The sequence below is a fragment of the Pipistrellus hanaki genome, assembly GCF_964339955.1.
Source record: "Pipistrellus hanaki genome assembly, chromosome: 10".
NCBI lineage: Eukaryota > Metazoa > Chordata > Mammalia > Chiroptera > Vespertilionidae > Pipistrellus > Pipistrellus hanaki.
The window spans coordinates 11,484,421-11,505,076 of NC_140512.1; the positions used below are offsets into that span (position 1 = coordinate 11,484,421).

The 20,656-nt window shown below is 50.5% G+C and overlaps 1 protein-coding gene across 1 annotated transcript; it reads right to left on the reverse strand.

The window, feature by feature from the left end:
• Nucleotides 1-1,076: 1,076 nt before the first annotated feature.
• On the reverse strand, nt 1,077-18,422 carry ZNF783 (zinc finger protein 783). The gene is made up of 7 exons (XM_084897029.1): nt 18,154-18,422; nt 13,110-13,511; nt 12,900-13,026; nt 12,637-12,765; nt 6,931-7,047; nt 5,652-5,762; nt 1,077-4,091 (listed from the first exon to the last, which is right to left on the reverse strand). Exons 1-7 carry the CDS (start codon nt 18,175-18,177, stop codon nt 3,256-3,258), a joined length of 1,746 nt encoding a protein of 581 aa, XP_084753155.1. The 5' UTR covers nt 18,178-18,422; the 3' UTR covers nt 1,077-3,255.
• Nucleotides 18,423-20,656: the final 2,234 nt, after the last annotated feature.

Consider the following 20,656-nt stretch of genomic DNA (forward strand, 5'->3'; position numbering starts at 1 on the left):
TGCATGGGTAGAGGAGCAGGTCTGGCCAGGACACCACACCCTGAGACAGAAGGCCCCTTTCTCCCTCTCCACTATCCGCTTCACTCACTCCACCCCTTTCATCCACGCAAGCTGATCAATGTGGTGGAGGAAAAAGGTGAACCAGCCCAACGCCCTCTCAAGGGGAAAACGGACATGGCGCTACCAGTGAGGGGTGACAGCTGAGTGACTGAGATTGTTCTGCAGTTAAAGTGGGAGGGAAAAGGAAGGAGAGGAGTAGTGAAAGCTAGGGACCTGGATGGTTGGATACGAGGTTAGACATCGAATATTCTGGTTTAGCTTAAGAAGTATCCAGCAACCTTGTCTGCCAGGCTTCTAAGCTCGTTAGTCAGACTGCCTGGGAATTCTTCTCTCCGTGGGCTGAATGGCAGCCAAGATGGCCAGAGGGAGGTCTCGGCAGATTGGATGTGAGCCTCCCCATATGCCATTCCCGTATTAGACAGGAGGCAGCGAGTCAGCCACCAGGAGAGGGGTCCAGGGCCATTTCCAGCTACAGGAGGGTCAGGAGGCTCTGGGATAGGGGAAACTTCTTCCAGGCACCCAAAGGCCTCATTGGTCAGCCCCCCAAACAGAGCCTCCCTGGAAGACTGTCAAAGGCAGCAGATGCTGGACCCCACAGGGTCCCCAGGGGAAGAATCTTGAACCAAGACCCAGGAGCAATATGAGATGAACAAAGCATTACCATAATAAGTGAAGAGTGTACAGGGGTTTGAATACCAGCTATACCACACACAGTGATATGAGCGTAGTCAATTATTTAACAAACCACTTCGCCCAGGGACACAGCCCAGCAGGGGACAGGTGAGAAACCTGAGTCCTGAAAACCTGGCCGGGCACCGATGCACACCAACTGCTATTTCAGTCTGTGTGTTCTAGAGCGCACCCCCCCCACCACCCCCGCGGTGTGCTGTGGGAAAGTTGGCAGGTGCGAGCAGAGGCAGAGTCCCTGGGCTAATGCGGAGCAGCCCGCCCAGAGACTGCCCCGTGTGGCAGCTGTCTACCAGAGAGCAGGAACCAGGTCAGGTGCACACACCCAATTAGTCCAATATATTTATTGACTCGAGACTGAGGCAAGGAACTGCCACCGTCAGTTCTTCAGGTCCTTGAACACCAGCACCCCACCTTCCTTTGTTTTACAAACGAGGAGGCCACGGGCCAGAGCTGGGAGTGAGTGTAAGGCCACACCAGGCTCCAGCCTCTGGAGTCCCTGAGGTCCAATCTGCTCCTGCCACACACAGGCTCCCCTGACTCGTTTTGGAGGCGCAGACTTTCTTTGAACACCTATTGGGTGTCAACACTCACAAGGCCTGGACGGGGGCCCAGCACGTTGACTGCTTTGGAAAGAGAAAGGCGGACATCAGTGCCTTGCGATTGCTCGTGTGTGGCTTCTAGGAGTACCTGTATTGACACAGGACTTTAGCTAGCAAACCGGGCCTACGAGCTCTTAGCCCTATGGCATCCCCAGGAAACACCTGAGACCAGCTCTTGCAGCTGAGGGTTAAGATCAGAGCAGTTACACTTGCACCATATCCCGTTTGAGCACTTGCTGACAGCCTTGCCCAGACTTGTGGGGTCCCCGGAGGGGACGGAGGGGTACCAGAATAGACAAACAGTGGGCACCTCTTTTCCCAGAGGAGCTTGGCTGAGCTGGCACTGACTTGTATACGCACTCGTGCCCCAGAGATGATGGCAATATTACCACCTGCCCCAAACTCTGTTCATGTGCAGTCAGAGGGGGCACAGCCAGGGACCCAGGCACCTGGATGCAATCCTCTTCACATAGTGCCAGACAAATAAGACTGTGAGAACAGCTGAGGACCCATCGCCCAAGCTTCAAAACCACCCAACCTGAGGGCTGGTCCGCAGGCAGCACCCAGAGGGGGATGATTTAAGACTTCTCCATGAGCCTGATGCCACTGCCTGAGCATTCACAGTCTGACTCTCTGATTTGGTAAGAATTTGTCTCACTGAAACACAAAGCGCTCCGGGGGATATAACCAATGAAAAAGTCACCCCGCTCAGCACCTACCTGACCTTCCCCTCACTTCACAAAAATAAAGGCTCTTCCTGGTGGATTCTGAGAGAATGGGCTGGAGGTCAACAAAGAAGAGAGACACAGCCCCGAACGTGAAAGGAAGGAAGAGATCAGGCTTCCTATTTGGTTGCCTCTTAATCTAGTATGACCCTGACAACCCTAAGGTGAGGTAGGCTGCGCTGGGTAAGTGAGGAACACCAGGCTGGCTGGTGGTGGTGGACACATTTATCCGGATCTCCTGGTCTAGCTCAGCAGAAGGCCCTCGTTCTCAGAGACATGCCTCCCTCCTTTAACATGACAAACCACCCAGGCGGCAGGCCAGCCACACCCAAACCTGGACCTCCTGCTCAGAGGAGCTTCCTGGGCTTCTTCCTGAGGCTTCCCCTTGTGGCGACCTATGGGCATGGAGCATGCACACCCTGGAACACAGAGACCACCGGGAAGTCATCCACTCTGGGCTTCAGTGCCCACTTCTCTACCGCTAACCAAAGTCAATCACCCCCATACAGGAAGGCCAGGAACAACGGAATCACTCTGGGCCGACAGGCAGACACCTGGTTCCCAGGGCAGCAACCAGAGCGTCCCATCAACGCCGAGGCTGGTCTGGGCTGCGCTCTATGGTCCCCACACACAGGCAGGTGGCAGAACAGTCCTGGCCCCCAGAGGCTTGTGGTCCCCTTGGCAACCACACACAACTCTTACAAAAGCACCAGAAAAGCTTCGTAAGGAGAAAAAAAGTTTCAAAGGAACAAAGTAGGGCCTGTTCTTCAGGCTTCCTGTCCGCTCCGCTGCTTCTCCTGTCCAGCAGGCCCCAGTCCTCTGTGCACAGTCAACACCCAGCACCTCAATGTTCCCACCACCGCTACTGAAAGAACCGTGGTCCCTGGTCCACGTGCCTGTCCACGGAATCGGCAAAGGCCCCCACCCAAAACACGGCACCCCTAAGCCTTAGGGGGTCCTTTATAACTCAGGAATGTAGAATAGGCAGCGAAGAGGGACCAACCGAGGAAACAGGAAATGGAGGCAACTGTCGCCCTCATACACAGTCACCAAGAAGGCTGCTGCTTCCCATTTGAATAAGAAAAAAAAAAAAATCTCTCCAAAGCCATGCCAGAACTAGGAACCAGCATCAGGCCCAACAGGCGGAGAGAAGCACCTGCCGGGGCCTGGGCTCCGCCCGGTCAGCCCTCCTCCGCGTGGCCGGGCCGGGGCCGGGGCGGGCTCCCGGGGCAGGCGGGGGGCGAGGCGCAGGCCCGGCCGCGCGCGTGGGTCTGCATGTGGATGGTGAGGTGGTGGTTGCGGTTGAAGGCGCGGCCGCACTGCGGGCACTGGTAGGGCCGCTCGCCGGTGTGGATGCGCTGGTGGCGGAAGAGGTCGGAGGGCCGGCGGAAGGCCTTGCCGCAGTAGGGGCAGGCCGGCCAGCCCTGGCCGCTGCCCGTGTGCAGCCGCTGGTGCAGCAGCAGGCTCTTGCGGCGCTGGAAGAAGCACAGGCACTCGCTGCAGTGGTACAGCTTGGCCGCCGGCCGCCGCCCCGCGAAGGCCCGGCCGGCCAGGGCGCGGCGGCCCGGGGGCTCCTCGGGGAGCCAGCGGATGACGGGCCCGGACACCACCACCTCCCCGGGCTCCAGCGCGGAGGGCGCCTCCCCCCAGCCGCTGGGCGAGCTGGCCCGCGCCTGGCGCTGCTGCTCCTCCACGTGGGTGCGCTGGTGGATGGTCAGGTTGATCTTCAGGCGGAAGCTCTGCCCGCAGTCGGGGCAGGGGAAGGTCCGCTCCCGCCGGCGAGGGAGGGTGCGGGGCGCCTCGCCCGCCGCCCCTGCGGGCCGAGGCCGAGGGTCCCCGGCCCGCACCCTGGGCACCCCCTGGCCAAGAAGCTGGCGGGGACCCCCGTTCCTGCTGCTGGGCCCCTGGGGGGCTGTGCTCTGGGCCTGGCCGGGGGGCTTCCCCAGGAAGAGCTGCTCCGGCATCATCTCCTCCTCAGACTCTGCTTCCGTCTTGATGACCAGACCGGCAGCACCACCTGCCGGAAGGAATCTCCGCTGATATCCTGTGGATCACCCCCGACCCTGCCCCGGCCGGCCCTCCTGGCACAGCTCACAGGCACCCCCCTCCTGCCTTCCTGAACTTTCTCCTGCAGGACTCACCACAGGGGGCAGGGGACCTTCTCGCTCAGCCCCACCCACAGGGCTGCCTCCTCATGCCACCCAGTCTGCTGGTTACTTGGCCATGCCTGCAGGCCAAGCCAGAATGTCAGGAAAGAAGAGACAGAGCTGAAAAACCAGGGAGTCAGGAGGTCAGACCAGTGGGAGACAGATAGGTGGGAAAATGAAGAGATAAAGACAGGCAGCGGCCCTGAACCCTGGGATTGGCTGGCCGTGCAGGACCCCCAGGAGTTCTAATGACTTTAGTCTCAATCTTTGAAAGACAATTAGCCTTATGGGCCCTGACTACCTCCTGACTAGGTCAGAGGCCTCAGGGCGGGAGGTGCTGTATGCCTCAGCCACACTGAGAGCCACGTATCCGTGTAACCAGTCCACACGGAGCGTCTGTGATCTAGGTGACACACAGGTGTCAGGCAGGAGGCGAGGATCTGGGCTTCACGGTGGGGCTTCAGTGTGGCTCAGACGGGACTTAGGCAGAAGAGCTTCCAGGACGCAGCAGTGAAAGGGTGGGTCTGGGGGAACAGGACCCAGGGGTCCCTAATGGTGGTAAGGAGGGTGCTGGCTACTGAGCCCTGCCTGGCACACTGCGTCCTTCAATCCTCCCACTGCGTTCACCTCTGGTCTGCTCTGCAGTCAGCCCCACCGCTCTTTTCTACTCTTCCCCAGCACCTGGTGGCCTCCGCTGCTAGACCTCAAGGTCTGCTCAAAGGGTGACTGTGAACCCTGACCTCTGAACATTAAAATGAAAATCTTCAGCCCTCTACAAGCAACTTCCCGGATCTAGGACCAGAGAAATTTCTATTCTTGCTGAAGCTTGAACTTAAACCACAAGCCAGGCCAGTGCCCTCAGGAACCCTTCCATGGTGGGCCTCCAGGGACAGCACCCGATGCAAGCCCTCAGGCGCTCTGCTCCCTGAAGCTCCCCCATAACCCTCACCGATATCTCAGGACAGAACTTCACTGCTGCTAGAAATAACCCACTGGTATTAACTTAGTCCTACAGCTACAGAACCATCTGCCCCAAGGCCAGAATAGGCAACAATCACTTTCTTTTTCTTGTTCACCACAGGGTCAGCCAGTTTACAAAAAGTACATAGACTAAATTTAAATTGCACACAAGCTGTAAGATCCTGGAGGCTGTGACCTGGGTCACGCCTAGGTGACCATGAGGCTTTTCAGTCACCTGACCACAAACCTGCCGACATGCAGCTCGTTTCCAAGCAGCACTTTCCAGCCAGGCCGGCCCACAGTGAGGGAAGACCAGACCACAGAGGCTCTGGTCCCCAGAGCCCCCGGGATATAAAACCTGGGGGATGAAGAGAGCCTCAGGAGGAAACCTAGCAGGTCCCATCATGCCAAAGGGACTCCGAGCTCCTCGGAGGCTCTGCGTGGCCACAGGGTCTTCTCCCTTCACTCACCTAGACCCACGCTGGGCAGGATGCCCCTAGGAGGGGAGACAGGGGACTCCCCATCTGAAGAATCTTCCTCCTGTTTAATTGTGGACACAACGCTGGCTCTGGCTGGGGGCCCTGTGGGAGAGAATCCTGTGAGGCTCCTGCAAGGTGGCACAGTCATTTCCCAGCAGGAGATGCCCCAGCACCTGCCAGGAAGAGGGGCCCCATGCTCCCCAGGGCCAACAACTGGTCCCTTGGCCTCTGAGTGTCACTCTGTTGGGCCTCTAAAGGACAGAAGGGTTGGGGAGGCCCCTGGGGCACTGTGCCATGTCTGCAACAGACAGGGACCATGAGAGGGTCCTACCTCTCCTTACACAGTCAGTGGCCAGGAAGGAGGGGAACAGGGAAGGGAGAGGCGGCCATATTCAGTGTGGGAGATGCACAAAGTAACTGGAGAGAAAGAACCCCGAGTCTGACAAGCCAGGCCAGCAGGAAGAAGGCGGCACAGAGAAAGCCACGGCAGCAAAGTGCCGTCTGAAAATGGCTCTGAGCCGAAACTAGTTTGGCTCAGTGGATAGAGCGTGGCCTGCGGACTGAAAGGATCCGGGTTCGATTCCAGTCAGAGGCATGTACCTTGGTTGCGGGTGCATCCCCAGTAGGGGGTGTGCAAGAGGCAGCTGATCGATGATTCTCTCTCATCGATGTTTCTAACTCTCTATCCCTCTCTCTTCCTCTCTGTAAAATATCAATAAAAAAGAAAAAAAAGAAAAAAGAAAAAGGCTCTGAGTTATCTGGCAGGCGGCAGGCTAATGCCCTCTGAATTATACTTCATTTTTGGGGAAGGGTGGCAGGAGTTTCCTCTAGAAGCAGGCAGGGCACACTGGAGAGGGTGACTAAGGCCACAGAGCTCCTCACAGGCCTTCAGAAAGACGATAGGTGCTGACGAGCACACAGGCTGGCCCCATGCGAGGTGTGTGACACACACCTCCCTCCATGAGCCCCCTGTAAGCAGCTTGTCACCTGCCCTCTTGTGCCTTTCCCCTCACTCCAGACAGACCAGTGTGTCCGGCCCCCAGCACACCTGAGGAACGCACACCTTTGCTCAGACTCTTTTCTCCTGCTGAAATGCCGTTCCCAGCAAAACTGACCTCTTCTGTGGCTCATCTCAGGGGCACCTTTTCTAGGACGCCTGTCCCACTCAGCTCGGGTGGTCCCAGCCATTCCCCCACCCTCTTCTCAGTGCCGCTGGCTGGCACTGTCGCTGGGATGCCGGTCACACTGCCACCTGACAGCCCTCACTCACCCATGCTTGTTCCCGGTGGAGTCACTCTTGCTCCTGAGTCTCTCTGGTGCTCGGGGCTCTGCCTTTCACTTGGACCCTCCTGGTCAGACCTGACTGGGCTGGGAATGTGCTCTGGAACTGGAGGGAGAGTGGGATACGCTAGTCAGTGACACCGAGAACAACACAGAGTCCAAACAGGGAGCCAGAGCCTCTGGGAACTGGCTAGATGCAGCCACTGGGACCTGGGACATATCAGGTCAAACACAGGATATGATAATTAAGTGGACTTCACTGATCCTCTAGTGACTACATTCTAGGCCAGCAGTCGCCAACCAGCGGTTGAGGTCCAAACGCTTCCATATGTGAGAGAAGGAGACAGGGTAGCACATAACTTATTGATAGTACAGGCAGGTAACACCACAGGACCACAGACCTGGCTTTTTCAGGACTCCTGGCTCAGAACACTACAGCCATGGTTCCCAACCCCAAGTCCTCTTCCAGGCTGGTATATAAGGATCCCCTAGGGAGCACCCCCAAGATTCTCATCAGTAGATCTGGGTGGGCCTAGGAAGTTTATATTTTTTAAAAGCTTCCTAAGGCAAAAAAGATGAACAAATATTTCACAGAATAAGAAATTAAATGACCTATAAACAAATAAAAGGATATGTAACCACACTGATGAGAGTACCATTAAAGCCACACTGTTACCAAAGCCAGACAGACACTTCAAGAAAACTACATACCCATACCTCTTATGAACATTGATGCAAAAATCCTTAACAAAAAAAAGAGCAAAACAAAACCAAGCAGCATATTAAGAGGATTAAACATCACGACCAAATGGAGTTTGTTCCCGGAATGCAAAGATGGTTCAACATATGAAACTAGATCAATGGATTCCACCATGTTAACAGAATGAAGGGGGGAAAGCCCCGAGATGATCTCAATTGATGCAGGAAGAGCATCTGACAAAATCAAATACCTTTGCCTGACAAACACGGATGGAAACTACCTCAACACAACAAAAGCCATATATTAAAAACCCGTAGTGCACATCATATCTAATGGTGAAAAAGAAAAGCTTTTCTTCTAAGATTAGGAATAAGGCAAGGATGTCCACTTTCACCACTTCTATTCAACAAAGTGATGGAAGTTCTAGCCAGAGCAAGAAAAAGAAATAAAAGGCATCTAAATTGGAAAGGAAAAAAATTATTTGTTCATAGATATGAATATATATATATATATATATCCTTAAAAATTCCGCACAAAAATTGTTAAAACTAATTAATAAATGTTGCAAGTTAGCAGGATAATAAAACAAAACATAAAAGATCAGTTGCATTTCTATACACTAATAATGTACAACAACAATTTGAAAAGGAAATTATAAAAACAAGTTCATTTATAATCATATTAAAAATACCTTAAGAATAACTTAACAAAGGAAGTGAGAGACTTGTACAATAAAAACTACAAAACTACAAAACTACAAAACTACAAAACCCCATCCATGTGGGATATATCCTAGTGGATTCCTGAAACCACAGGTAGTACTGAACTCTCTATAGTCTATATTTTTTTCTATATACGCATATCTATGATAAAGTTTAATATATAAATTAGGCATAGTAAGAGATTAACAACAATAACTATAATAAAATAGAATAATTATAACAATATACTATAATATAAGTTATGTCAATGGCTTTGGGGCCACTATTAAGTAAAAATAAGGGTTATTTCAACACAGTGCTGTGATACCTTGACGGTCGATCTGATAACCAAGACGGCTACTAAGTGACTTACGGGTGGGAAATATATACAGTGTGGATACGCTGGACAAAGGGATGATTTCCATCCTGGGCAGGATGCAGCAGGACAGCGCGAGATTTCATCACGCTACTCAGAATGGCACATAATTTAAAACTTATGAATTGTTTACTTCTGAAATTTTCTATTTAATATTTTCAGGTCGCAGTTGACTGCAGGTAACTAAAACCATGAAAAACAAAACAGTGGATTAAGGGGTATTACTGTAAATACATAAATAAGTGGAAACATCCCATGTTCATGGATTGAAAGACTTATGAAGATGTCAATATCACCCTCAGTAATCTACAGATTTAATGTAATTCTTATTAAAATCCCAATGGCAATTTTTTTTTTTTTTTTCCAGAAATAGAAAAATCCATCCTAAAATTCATATGGAATCTCAAGGGAGCCCAAATATCCAAAATAATCTTGAAAAAGAAGAACAAAATTGAATAACTTCCTGATTTCAAGACTTACTGCAAAGCTGCAGTAATCAAAATATTGTGGTACTGGCATGAACAGAATAAATAGAATAGAGAACAAAGAAATAAACCCTCACATATCTGGTCAAATGATGTTTGAGAAGGGTGCCAAGACTATTTAATGGGGAAAGAGCAATCTTTGAAAAATGTGGCTGGGAAAACTAAATATCCACATGCAAAAGAATGAAGTTGGACCCTTATCATAACACCATGTATAAAAACTGAAATGGATCAAAGCCTAAATGCAAAACCTAAAACATGAAACTCTTAGAAGAAAACAGGACAAAAGTTTCATGACACTGGATTTGGTAACGATTTCTTGGATATGACACTAAAGACACAGGCCACAAAAGAAACACTAGACACTAAACACTAAACACTAGACAGCAACAAGACACTTTCATCATAAAGCCATTATAGCAAGTTTGGGAGTCATAGCAGATCTATCTAATACACAGGCAAAATGGGGAGACAGAAAAATGCCCCAAATGAAAGAACAAGAGAAATGCCCAGAAAAATAATTAAATGAAATGGAAGCAACCAAAATATCAGATACAGAGTTTAAAACAATGGTTATAAGGATGCTCAAGGACCTTCGAAGAAGAATGGATAATCTCAGTGAGGACTTAAAGAAATAGTAACCATTAAAAAGGACATAGAATACATTAAAAAAAAAAAAGAAGAAGAAGAAGAAGAAGAAGAAGAAGAAGAAGAAGAAGAAGAAGAAACAATAGACAAACTGGACTTTGTGAAAAATTTTAAATTTGTGCATCAAAAGACACTATCAACATAATTAAGCAATTCACAGAATGGAAGAAAATATTTATAAATCAACTATCATGTAAGAGATTAATATACAGAGTATATAGAGAATTCCTAAAACAACAACAAAGAAACAATCTGACTCAGAAATGGCAAAGGACTTGAATAGACGTTTCTCCAAAGGAAGTATTTCAATAAGTCAATGAGAATGGTCAATAAGGACACGAAAAGTTTCTCAACATCACTATCAGGGAAATGCAAATCAAACTATAATGAGATACTACTTCACACTCATTATGATGTCTACTATTAAAAAAACAACAGAAAATAACAGTATAGCCATTGTGGAAAACTGTATGATGGCTCCTCAAAAAAAATTAAAAATAGAACTACCACATCATCCAGCAATTCCACTTCTCAGTTTATACCTAAAAGAACTGAAGGCAGAGTACCGGAGACATATTTGTACATCCATGAACGTAGCAGCATTATTCACAAGAGCTAAAACGGGGAAGTAACCTAAGTGCACATCAATAGATTAAGAGATAAACAAAATGTGGTTTATCCATGCAATAGAATATTATTCTACCTTAAAAAGGAAGAAATGGCCCTAGCCAGTTTGGCTCAATGTGGGCCTAAGGACTGAAGGGTTCTGAGTTTGATTTCAGTCAAGGGCGTGTACCTAGGTTGCAAGCTCAATCCCCAGACCTGACTCGCAGCCCTGGTTGGGGTGAGTGTAAGAGGCAACCAATCGGTGTGTCTCTCTCACCTCAATGTTTTTCTCTCTCTCCACCTCTCCCCCTCCCTTCCAATATCTCTAAAAATCAATGGAAAAACATCCTCAGGTGAGGATTAATAAAATGTAAAAAAAGTAAAAAGGAAGAAATTCTAGCACAGGCTATAACATGGATGAACACGGAGGACATTATGCTAAATAAAATAAGCCAGTCATAAGTAGACAAATGCTGTATAAGAATTTACATGAGGTGCTAAGAGTAATCAAAATCATAGAACTGTGAGTGCCAGGGACTGGGGAAGGGGCAGAATGAGTGGTTATTATTTAATGATGCAGAACGTTTTTCAGTGGTGTGCCACAAGAACTTTTTTTTTTTTCATTTTACTTAATATATTTTTATTGATTTTTTACACAGAGGAAGAGAGAGGGATAGAGAATTAGAAACATCAATGAGAGAGAATGACTGATCAGCTGCCTCCTGCACACCCCCTACTGGGGATGTACCCGCAACCAAGGTACATGCCCTTGACTGGAATCAAACCTGGGACCTTTCAGTCCACAGGCCAATGCTCTTCCACTGAGCCAAACCGGTTTCGGCCACAAAAACTTTTAAAACATGCAACACCTGACAATTTAATCAGGGGCACTGAGCTTTTTCCTTAGATTGTCAAATAAAAAATGAAAACTTGCCCTAGCTGGTTTGGCTCAGTGGATAGAGAGTTGGCTTGTGGACTGAAGGATCCTGGATTTGATTCCGGTCAAGGGCACGTACCTCAGTTGCAGGCTCCTGGCCTTGGTAAGGGACATATGGGAGGCAACCAATAGATGTATCTCTCTCACACTGGTGTTTCTCTCTGTGTCTCCCTCTCCGTTCCACTCTTCCTAAAAAATCAATGGAAAAACTATCCTCGGGTGATGATTTAAAAAAAAAAAAAAAATGACAACTACCAACACAATAGCTGTCGGTGTGAATGAATTAAAATTATACCTATTTTTTGGTCAGGCCAGCAAAAAACATACTTTTTGATATGCCACAAAATTTTAGTAATTAGTTTGTATGTGCCATGAGATGAAAAAGGATGAAAAGAGTTCTGGAGATGGATGGTGGTGATAGTTGCAAACACTATGAATTATTTAATGTCTCTGAATTGCATACATAAAAGCAGTTAAGATGGTCAATTTTATGTTATGTGTATTTGACCACAATAAGAAAAAAAAGAAACCATCGATACTCAGTACAACATGGATGAGCCTTGAAAACATGCTATGTGAAAGAAGCCAGAGACAGAGGTATTTTGGCTGTTTTGGGGAGAAAGAGATGGATACAGCAAATGTGGCAAACTCTTCATCACTGGTGAATCTGGGGGATGATCATCTGGGCGGTCACTGTACTTTCTCTACTTTCCCTTACTTTTTTTAATTTTATTTTTAAAAAGTTCCCAGAAGCTTCTGATATGCAGTCAACTTTGGAACCTCTGTTCTGTGCACACCAGCTGTGGGGAGGAAACCGGCCGCAGGCTCCTGTGAGAGGGTCCGTTTCCACAGAGGGAGGCCGGTACAGCTCAGGCCTTACAGCTGCAGGTTACACAGCTGGGAACTGGGAGGTGGTGGCAATGATGCTGCTGCTACTAGGAGCACTGCTCGTAGCAGGTTCCTATTTACCGTAAAACGCTCGGCTTTGCAAAGCCTGCCACCACTTTTAGTCCCCGTAACTGTCAGGTAAGGTGAGGTCCGCTCTCCTCTTGCACAGAGGCAGAAACCCTATGGCTCTTAAGGCAAAATCCCTGTACCTACCCAACTGGCCGGCCTGGCACAGAGCATGCCCCGCCTTGGGTTATGTGCCTGTGTTCCCTTCCTGGCCTCACAGCATGCCTGGGAAGCCCAGGAGAGCAGGCACAAGGTTCAGTGTGCCCTCACCATCTTGCTCCCACTCACCAGCGTCCGGCCTGCCTGGGCAAGCTGCCTGTCTCTCCTCCCCCTCCTCCTGGCCCCACAGGCCTTCAGGACAAGGCTCCTCGCCCCTCTCTATCCGAGTGAGGATGTCTGGTTTGGAGATGGCGTAATCTGGAGAGAGAGAGAGAGAGAGCTGGGTCAGGACACCAGTCACCCGGTTCCCTACACAGATGCAGAGACACCAAAGGGACAGAAGCCAAAGCAAAGACACAGACAGAGGCCCGGATTCTATGGCTCGGCCTTACCCAGGGAGACCAGCATCTCGTAGTTGCCCCTCATCACGTGCTTGTACAGATTCTTCTGCCAAGGATCCAGCTTGCCCCACTCCAGCTCGGAAAAATACACGGCCACATCGTCAAAGGTCACGGGCACCTGGAACCACAGTTGTCATGAATGCCCACCCACACTTACAGGTGCAGCCCCTCGGGCTGTCCCTCCCCAGGTGCCCAGGTTACCTGGGGGGCCTCCCCCTTGCTGCCCGGGGGCAGCCGCAGGATCCAGAAGTTCCTGTTCCTCAGCAGGTTCTCCGTGTTCTCCTGCCGCTTCTGCAGCAGCCCGTACTCCTGCAGCAGGGTCCCCAGCGCAGCCCACTTGCCCTCCAGCTGGTTCCCGAACTCCAAGGTCGTCTTCTCGAAGTCCGCCAGCTTCTTCTCGGCCGTCCCCGTCCGCCCCTCCAGGGTCAGCAAGCGGGCCAGGCAGGAGTCCACTTTCTTCTCCAAGGCCTGGATAGCGGCCACCACTGTCCACAGGGTGATCTCCGTGGAGTAGAGGTAGGAGTTCTTCTCCGCAGCCTGCAGGGATGATGGAGAAGTTGTCGAAGGTCTCTCATCCCCTGTTTGCCTGTCCCTCTCTGACGCCTGCACACAACAAGAGAAAGGAGAAATGTTATCAGAACCATACAGCCAAAATGCCCACCTCAAAAAGAAACCTCAGGCCGGGACCGGTTTGGCTCAATGGATAGAGCGTCGGCTTAGGGATTGAAGGGTCCCAGGTTCAATTCCAGTCAAGGGCATGTACCAGTAGGGGGTGTGCAAGAGGCAGCTGATCGATGACTCTCATCGATGTTTCCAACTCTCTATCTCTCTCCCTTCCTCTCTGTACAAAATCAATAAAATATATTAAAAAAGAAAAGAAAAGAAACCTCAGAATGGCACCTGCCTCGGTAAAGCCCCATGTGGGGCCCTGGAGGCCGGTCAGGCGGCCGTGTCAGGGGCGGGGGGTGAGAACATCAGTTACAAGGCCAGGACAGGAGACACTGTCTGCACCGAGGTATCAGCAAGTGAGAAACAGGAGGAAAAACATGGCCAGAGGAAGAAGTACCTGTGGTCTCAGACAGGTGACTCCCCACCTGGGTCTGGCTCTCTTCCTCTGAAAATGAAGGGGCAGGTGAGAATGAGGCACAGAGAATGTGAGCTCTGCACTCAGCCAGCCTGGGTGCCACTGGCGACTCCACCTGGCTGACGGAGAGCAAGGTTTCTTAAACACCGTTCAGTGTCCCTTCATATCTAGGAAATGGAGCTAATAACAGTACCTACGTGACATGATTGTGAGAATTAATGACACAATTTGGTAAAAAGCACTCGGCACAATGTCTAGCCTGTGCTTCTCAATAAATGTGAGCCTGTGTTGATTCGGCTAAGATGACCATGAGGGGAACGTTGAGGATATGGCGGCTCTGGCTCAGGAAGGCAGTATGAATGGTGCACAGAGCTGTCTGGTCCACCTTTCATCCCAGGTCCTCGAGCGCCGTGGAAAAGAGCTTCTGCAGTGCCTCAGCTCACGTGGGCGCCTGATGACAAGCCCCCCCGCCGAAGCATGCACAATGGCCTCAGTCCCAGTGCATCTTGCTAAAAGCCTTGCTGGAATGACAAAACATCGCCCCTCCATGTCACTCATCCGTCTCAGTCAAATCACTATCAATCTTACTCTTTGACTTCTGAAATCATCTCAGATCCATCCCCTTCTCCTCCTACACTGCCATCACCTAGTCCAAACCCCCTCGCCTGTCGCCTGAGCCACTGCAATTCCGCCCAATTCATTTCCCCCCTTCTTCCCACCCCCCCAGTACTCTCCTCAGCTCCCCGGTATACCTAGAATAAAATCTAAATTTTTTAAAATATGTATATTTTTATTGATTTCAGAGAAGGGAGAGGGAGAGAGAGATAGAAACATCAATAATGATAATCATTGACTGACTGCCTCCTACACGCCCCCTACTAGGGATTGAGCCCTCAACTTCAACCTAGGCATGTGTCTTTGATCGGAATAGAGCCCAGGATCCTTCAGTCCACAAACAATGCCCTATCCACTGAGCCAAACCGGCTGGTGCAAAACCTAAACTTCTTAGCAGACTGCAGCCTACCTCCCTGACCTGTCTCCTCCTGCTCTCCAGCCGCCCTGGCCTCCTTGGCCGCCTCCACCTCTGCGTGAGCTCTCCTCCTGGCTTCCGCTCATACAAACTTCCAGCTGAGACATCGCCTCACTAGGACCTTCCCAGACCCACTCATCTAAAAGAGCGCCCTGCCACAACCGGCTTGGCTCAGTGGATGGAGCGTCGGCGGACTGAAAGGTCCCAGGTTCGATTCCGGTCAGGGGCATGTACATTGGTTGTGGGCACATCCCCAATAGGGGGTGTGCAGAAGGCGGCTGGTTGATGTTTCTCTCTCATCGACGTTTCTAGCTCTCTATCTCTCTCCTTTCCTCTCTGTAAAAAATCAATAAAATATATATTTTTTTAAAATAATAAATAAAAATAAAATAAATAAAAGAGCGCCCTGTTAGTCCCCTCCTTCATAGCACTAATAACCTAGGACAACCCTGTGTGTCTGCCTGGGTTACGGTTTCCCCACAAGGACATAAGCTCCATGAGGGCAGGTGCTAACTCACTGTTGTATCCCCAGCTTCTAAAAATGCCTCACTCAGAGCAGGAGCTCAAGTAACACCTATTGAATAAATGAACGACTAAACTATTCAACAACACACTCATCCAGTAACAATTACAGAACACATGTTGTGGGAACCCCTTTCACGTCCCGCATGGTTCAGGGTTCGGGTTCTGGAGAGGGCCGCGCACAAATGAGAGAGACTGGAACAGTATTAATTTAGGAACATTGGGGGCCAGGTGGGAGCCCACCTCTAGGGGGAGGACCACACCTCCCCTCTCCGCTCTGGCTTTGCCATCCCTTTTATTAAGGTTATGAGATACACTCATACCCTTCAGGCGGGAAATTCCAATAATAGCCAATCAGGAAGAATTTACATAAGACTAACAGGCGGAGGCTGCTTTAGCTACCAATGTCTCTCAAACTAAACATGAGTGATTAGCTCCGACCTTTCAGAGCAATGAAGGTTGACCAGCCTTCCGCATTCCCTGTCCACAACTCTCTATTAGTGACAATGATTGGTTTCCGGCAACATGTTATCATTAACGGGGATGCAGAAAAACTACCTGGCTCTTTCTTCCTTCTCCAGGAGAAAAATTCTGTACAGAAATACAAGAGTGAGCCGGAACCGATTTGGCTCAGTGGATGGAGCGTTGGCCTGCGGACTGAAAGGTCACTGGTTTGATTCCGGTCAAGGGCATGTACCTTGGTTGCAGGCACATCCCCAGAGGCAGCTGATCGATGTTCCTCTCTCATCGATGTTCCTAGCTCTCTATCCCTCTCCCTTCCCCTCTGTAAAAAATCAATAAAATATACTTTTTAAGAAAGAAATACAAGAGTGATACCCAAAGGCTAACAAAGTTGAGGGCAAATCAGTCCTATTTGGGAGCTTTTCTAGGAAGCTCAGGTGATGCAAGTGGGCAGAGGGGAAGAAGCAGGTGGACAGGAACGGTCAGAAGGAGTGCTGAGGGAGGGGTCCTGGGCTGGGTGGGAGCTGAAGATGTCGCCTGAACAGTTACAGAAAGGCCATCTGGAGCGCTCCCCAGCAAACCTCAGACCTGCCACCTCCTGTTTCGCCCTGGCTCTCAGGGAGATCTCCAGGAAGGGGCGGGAGAGACAGCTCCTCCTTGAGAAGCATACAGAAAAATCAAGGTTCAGAAAACCTCACTGGCATGTGGTGATGACAGTAGGTACCTTTTATAGAGCTCTTTACCATGGCTTTTCTACTGTGTCCAAACGACCAAAGGATTGCTTTCTCTGATTTGTACATAGAGAACATCATCAGCCAACATTCTAAAACATGATAAAGTAATCTTTTCCTAAAATATATTTTATTGATTTAAAAAAAATGTATTTTATTGGGTTTTTTTACAGAGAGGAAGAGAGAGGAACAGAGAGTCAGAAACACCAATGAGAGAGAAACATCGATCAGCTGCCTCCTGCACACCCCACACTGGGGATGTGCCCACAACCAAGGTACATGCCCCTGGACCGGAACCGAACCCGGGACACTTCAGTCCGGAGGCCGACGCTCTATCCACTGAGCCAAACCGGCCTCGGCCATTTTATTGAGTTTTTACAGAGAGGAAGGGAGAGGGATAGAGAGTCAGAAACACCGATGAGAGCCGAAACCGGTTTGGCTCAGTGGATAGAGCGTCGGTCTGCGGACTGAAGGGTCCCAGGTTCGATTCAGGTCAAGGGCATGTACATTGGTTGCGGGCACATCCCCGGTAGGGGGTGTGCAAGAGGCAGCTAGTCGATGTTCTCTTTCATCGACGTTTCTAGCTCTCTATCCCTCTCTCCTCCTCTCTGTATATATATATATTTTTAAATAAATAAAAAAGAAAAGAAACACCGTGAGAGAGAAACATAGACCAGCTGCCTCTTGCACGCCCCCTACCGGGATGTGCCCGCAACCAAGGTACATGCCCCTGACCAAATCGAACCCGGGACCTTTCAGTCCGCAGGCCGACGCTCTATCCACTGAACCAAACCGGTTTGGGCGTGATAAAGTAATCTTTAAAAATAAAATGAAATCCACCTCCAATCTCTCCTGTAAACAGCGTTTAGCACCTTTGCCTTAGGTAAAAGTAGATACTGGGTGCCCTATATATATATATTTTTTTTTTAAAATATATTTTGATTTTTTTTTACAGAGAGGAAGAGAGAGGGATAGAGAGCTAGAAACATCGATCAGCTGCCTCCTGCACGCCCCCTACTGGGGATGTGCCCGCAACCAAGGTACATGCCCTTGACCGGAATCGAACCCGGGACCCGTAGGCCGACGCTCAATCCACTGAGCCAAACCGGTTTGGGCAGGATACTAGGTGCCTTAACGGGGATGTGATTCGCCTGCGTGTGACCCTGGGCCGGTCCCTTCCCTGAGCCTCAGACTCGGACGTCAAAGCCCCCCGGGGCCGGAGCCCCTGCCCCGCCACGCCGCCCCGGGCCGCGGCCTCCAGGGACACCGTGGACGGGCCGCCACCCTCTTCAGGCGCGAGGCCCGTCACCTGGAAGGCGGGCCGATCCCGCCTCCGGGCCGCCCGCCGCCCGCCCGGCCTCTGGGCCGCCCGCCGCTCGGCCCGGCCCGCCGGGCGCCGTCCGCGGCCGCGCTTACCCGCTCGGGCGCCGCCTCGGCCATGGCTGCGTCCCTCGCTCGCGGCTCCCCTCGGCGGCCTGCGGGCCCGGCGCGCTGGCGGCGGCGGAGGCGGAGGAGCCGCCCAGCCTCGGAGCCTCAGCCCGGCGGCCGCGAGCTGCTGCGTCCGGGCCACGTGCCCCGCCGGCCCTTTAAACAAGAGCTGCGCTCGCGGCCGCGCCCGTGGGCGCGCACAGCGCCCCCTGCAGCCCGAAGGACCGCACGCTCGCGGCCCGCAGCCCGGTGTCCGGCGGCCGCGGGGCCGCCCGCCTCGCCTGGGCCGCGGGCGTGGACGCCGGCGGGCGGGGGCGGGCCGCGCGCAGACGTGGCTTGCGGGGGCCCAGGCCGGCCCCGCACCCTCTGCAGGATGGGAGGGGAGGGGGTGTTAGGAACCCCAGCGTGCCACCCAGGAATCGGGCCAGACAGGGGAAATGCATGACTTTTCAAAACTTGGGGGAGTTTCCGCTCGCCCCAACCTCCGATGGGGAATCTCAAGTGTATGTAGTCTCCGTTTTAACATCTCTAATGGACCCAACGTGACTATTAGTTTGAGTATAGTACTTCATGCCCAGGAAAAAAAGGTAGGGGATGGTGAAGGTTTTAACTCTTAAAATCTATCTATCTATCATTGAGTGATTGATTGATTTCAGAGAGGAAGGGAGAGGGCTAGATAGAAACATCAATGAAGAGAGAGAATCACTGTCAGGCTGCCTCCTACAGGCCCCTTACTGGGGATGGAGCCTGCAACCCAGACTTACTGGTTCATAGGTCAGCGCTCAACCACTGAACCAACGCCAGTCCGGCTAAATCTCTTAGTTTTCCAGACCAAACAGAAAGACCTCAGGAAAAAATTTAATTCATTAAAAAACAAACAAACACAAACAGCCTTCCCTCTCTTCTCCAAACAGCTTTGGGAATCCTCAGTCCCCTCTTCCCGCCCTGGGACCTAGCTCCCGAGCAGAGCTGTGGAAGCCCTCTGTGCCACGCTGTACCCTGAGGTCCTCTGTGAAGCCCTCTGTGCCAGGCCGTGCCCTGAAGTCCTCTGTGCCACGCTGTACCCTGAAGCCCTCTGTGCCACGCTGTGGACCAAAAAGAGGCCACATACTAAACCTGACAAGCTCAGCAAAGGCCTGCTCCGTGTGCCTTACAAACTGAGACCTAAAGTAACCACACAGGATGGTCTGAAATTAAAACTTTATAACAAGCCAAGACCGGTTTGGCTCAGTAGATAGAGGCTCGGCCTGCGGACTGAAGGGTCCTGGGTTCGATTCCGGTCAAGGGCACGTATCTTGGTTGCGGGCACATCCTCAGTAAGGGTAGTGCAAGAGGCAGCTGATTGATGATTCTCTCTCTCATCGATGTTTCTAGTTCTCTATCCCTCTCTCTTCCTCTCTGTAAAAAATCAATAAGATATATTTTTTAAAAAACCCTTCTAACAAAAGCTACCCTGACGAAAGTTCAATCTTTACCTTAACTGAGCCTGTCCATTCTTATCATGCATCTCTGAAATGCCAGGTGCCCTGGCTAGGCGGTTCATTTGGTTGGAGCATCATCCCATGCACCAAAAAACGTTTCGTGTGCAATTTCCAGTCAGGACACATACTTCGGTTGTGGAATTGATTCTCAGTTGGGGCAAGTATGGGAGGCAACCGATCTCTTTCCCTCTCTCCACCTTCCTCTTCCTCTAAAATATAAAAAGATGAGCAAACACACATATATCCTTGAGTGAGGATTCAAAAGGAAAGGAAAAGAAAGGCCAGGGTAATTTTTTTCTAGGCCCGCACTGCACCAGAGCGGAGACCACAAACCCTCCTTACGGGAAGCAGCCGATCGATTTCTCTTTCTCCCTTCCTCCCTCTCTAAAAAATCAATAAGAAACATATCTTTGGGCGAGGATTAAAAAAAAAAAAAAGAAGAAATGAGAAATGTCAGGGCAATTTCCTTTTTTTCTGGACCCCTTCTCTGCACCAGAGCAAAGATCACAAAAGCCCTTGTGATTTGTTATGGTGTTAACTGCTAACTATCCTATAACCACAAATGTAAAGGAAGTGTCTATTTATTTTACTTTTTACCCAATCCCAGAGATTTCCCCACTTTGCTTTCTCCCACCTCCCTCATCTAGCATGTCGTTACATGGATTTCATGTAACCCCTTATGCCTCCTCCTTTGATTGTAATGTATAAAATAAGGTGCAAAACGGTCCTTCTCTGGAGCATTTTCTCACTGTTAAGATTTTGCTTTCCGGCAATTGTCAGTTTGGCTCAAATACACTCATAAAAACATTCTCTACAGGTTTAAACATTTCTTAGGTTGACAATGCCCAGTCTTACCTTGCATGTCAGCCACCATCTTGGATCTTCACAGCTCTGGCTCCAGGCTGGGCTTGCAGCAAGAGAAAATCCACCACTAATTCAGACCCTGAGGCATTTTGAATAAACCACTCAAAATAGGACCCGTTTCCTCATTTATAAAGAGCCTTACTGTG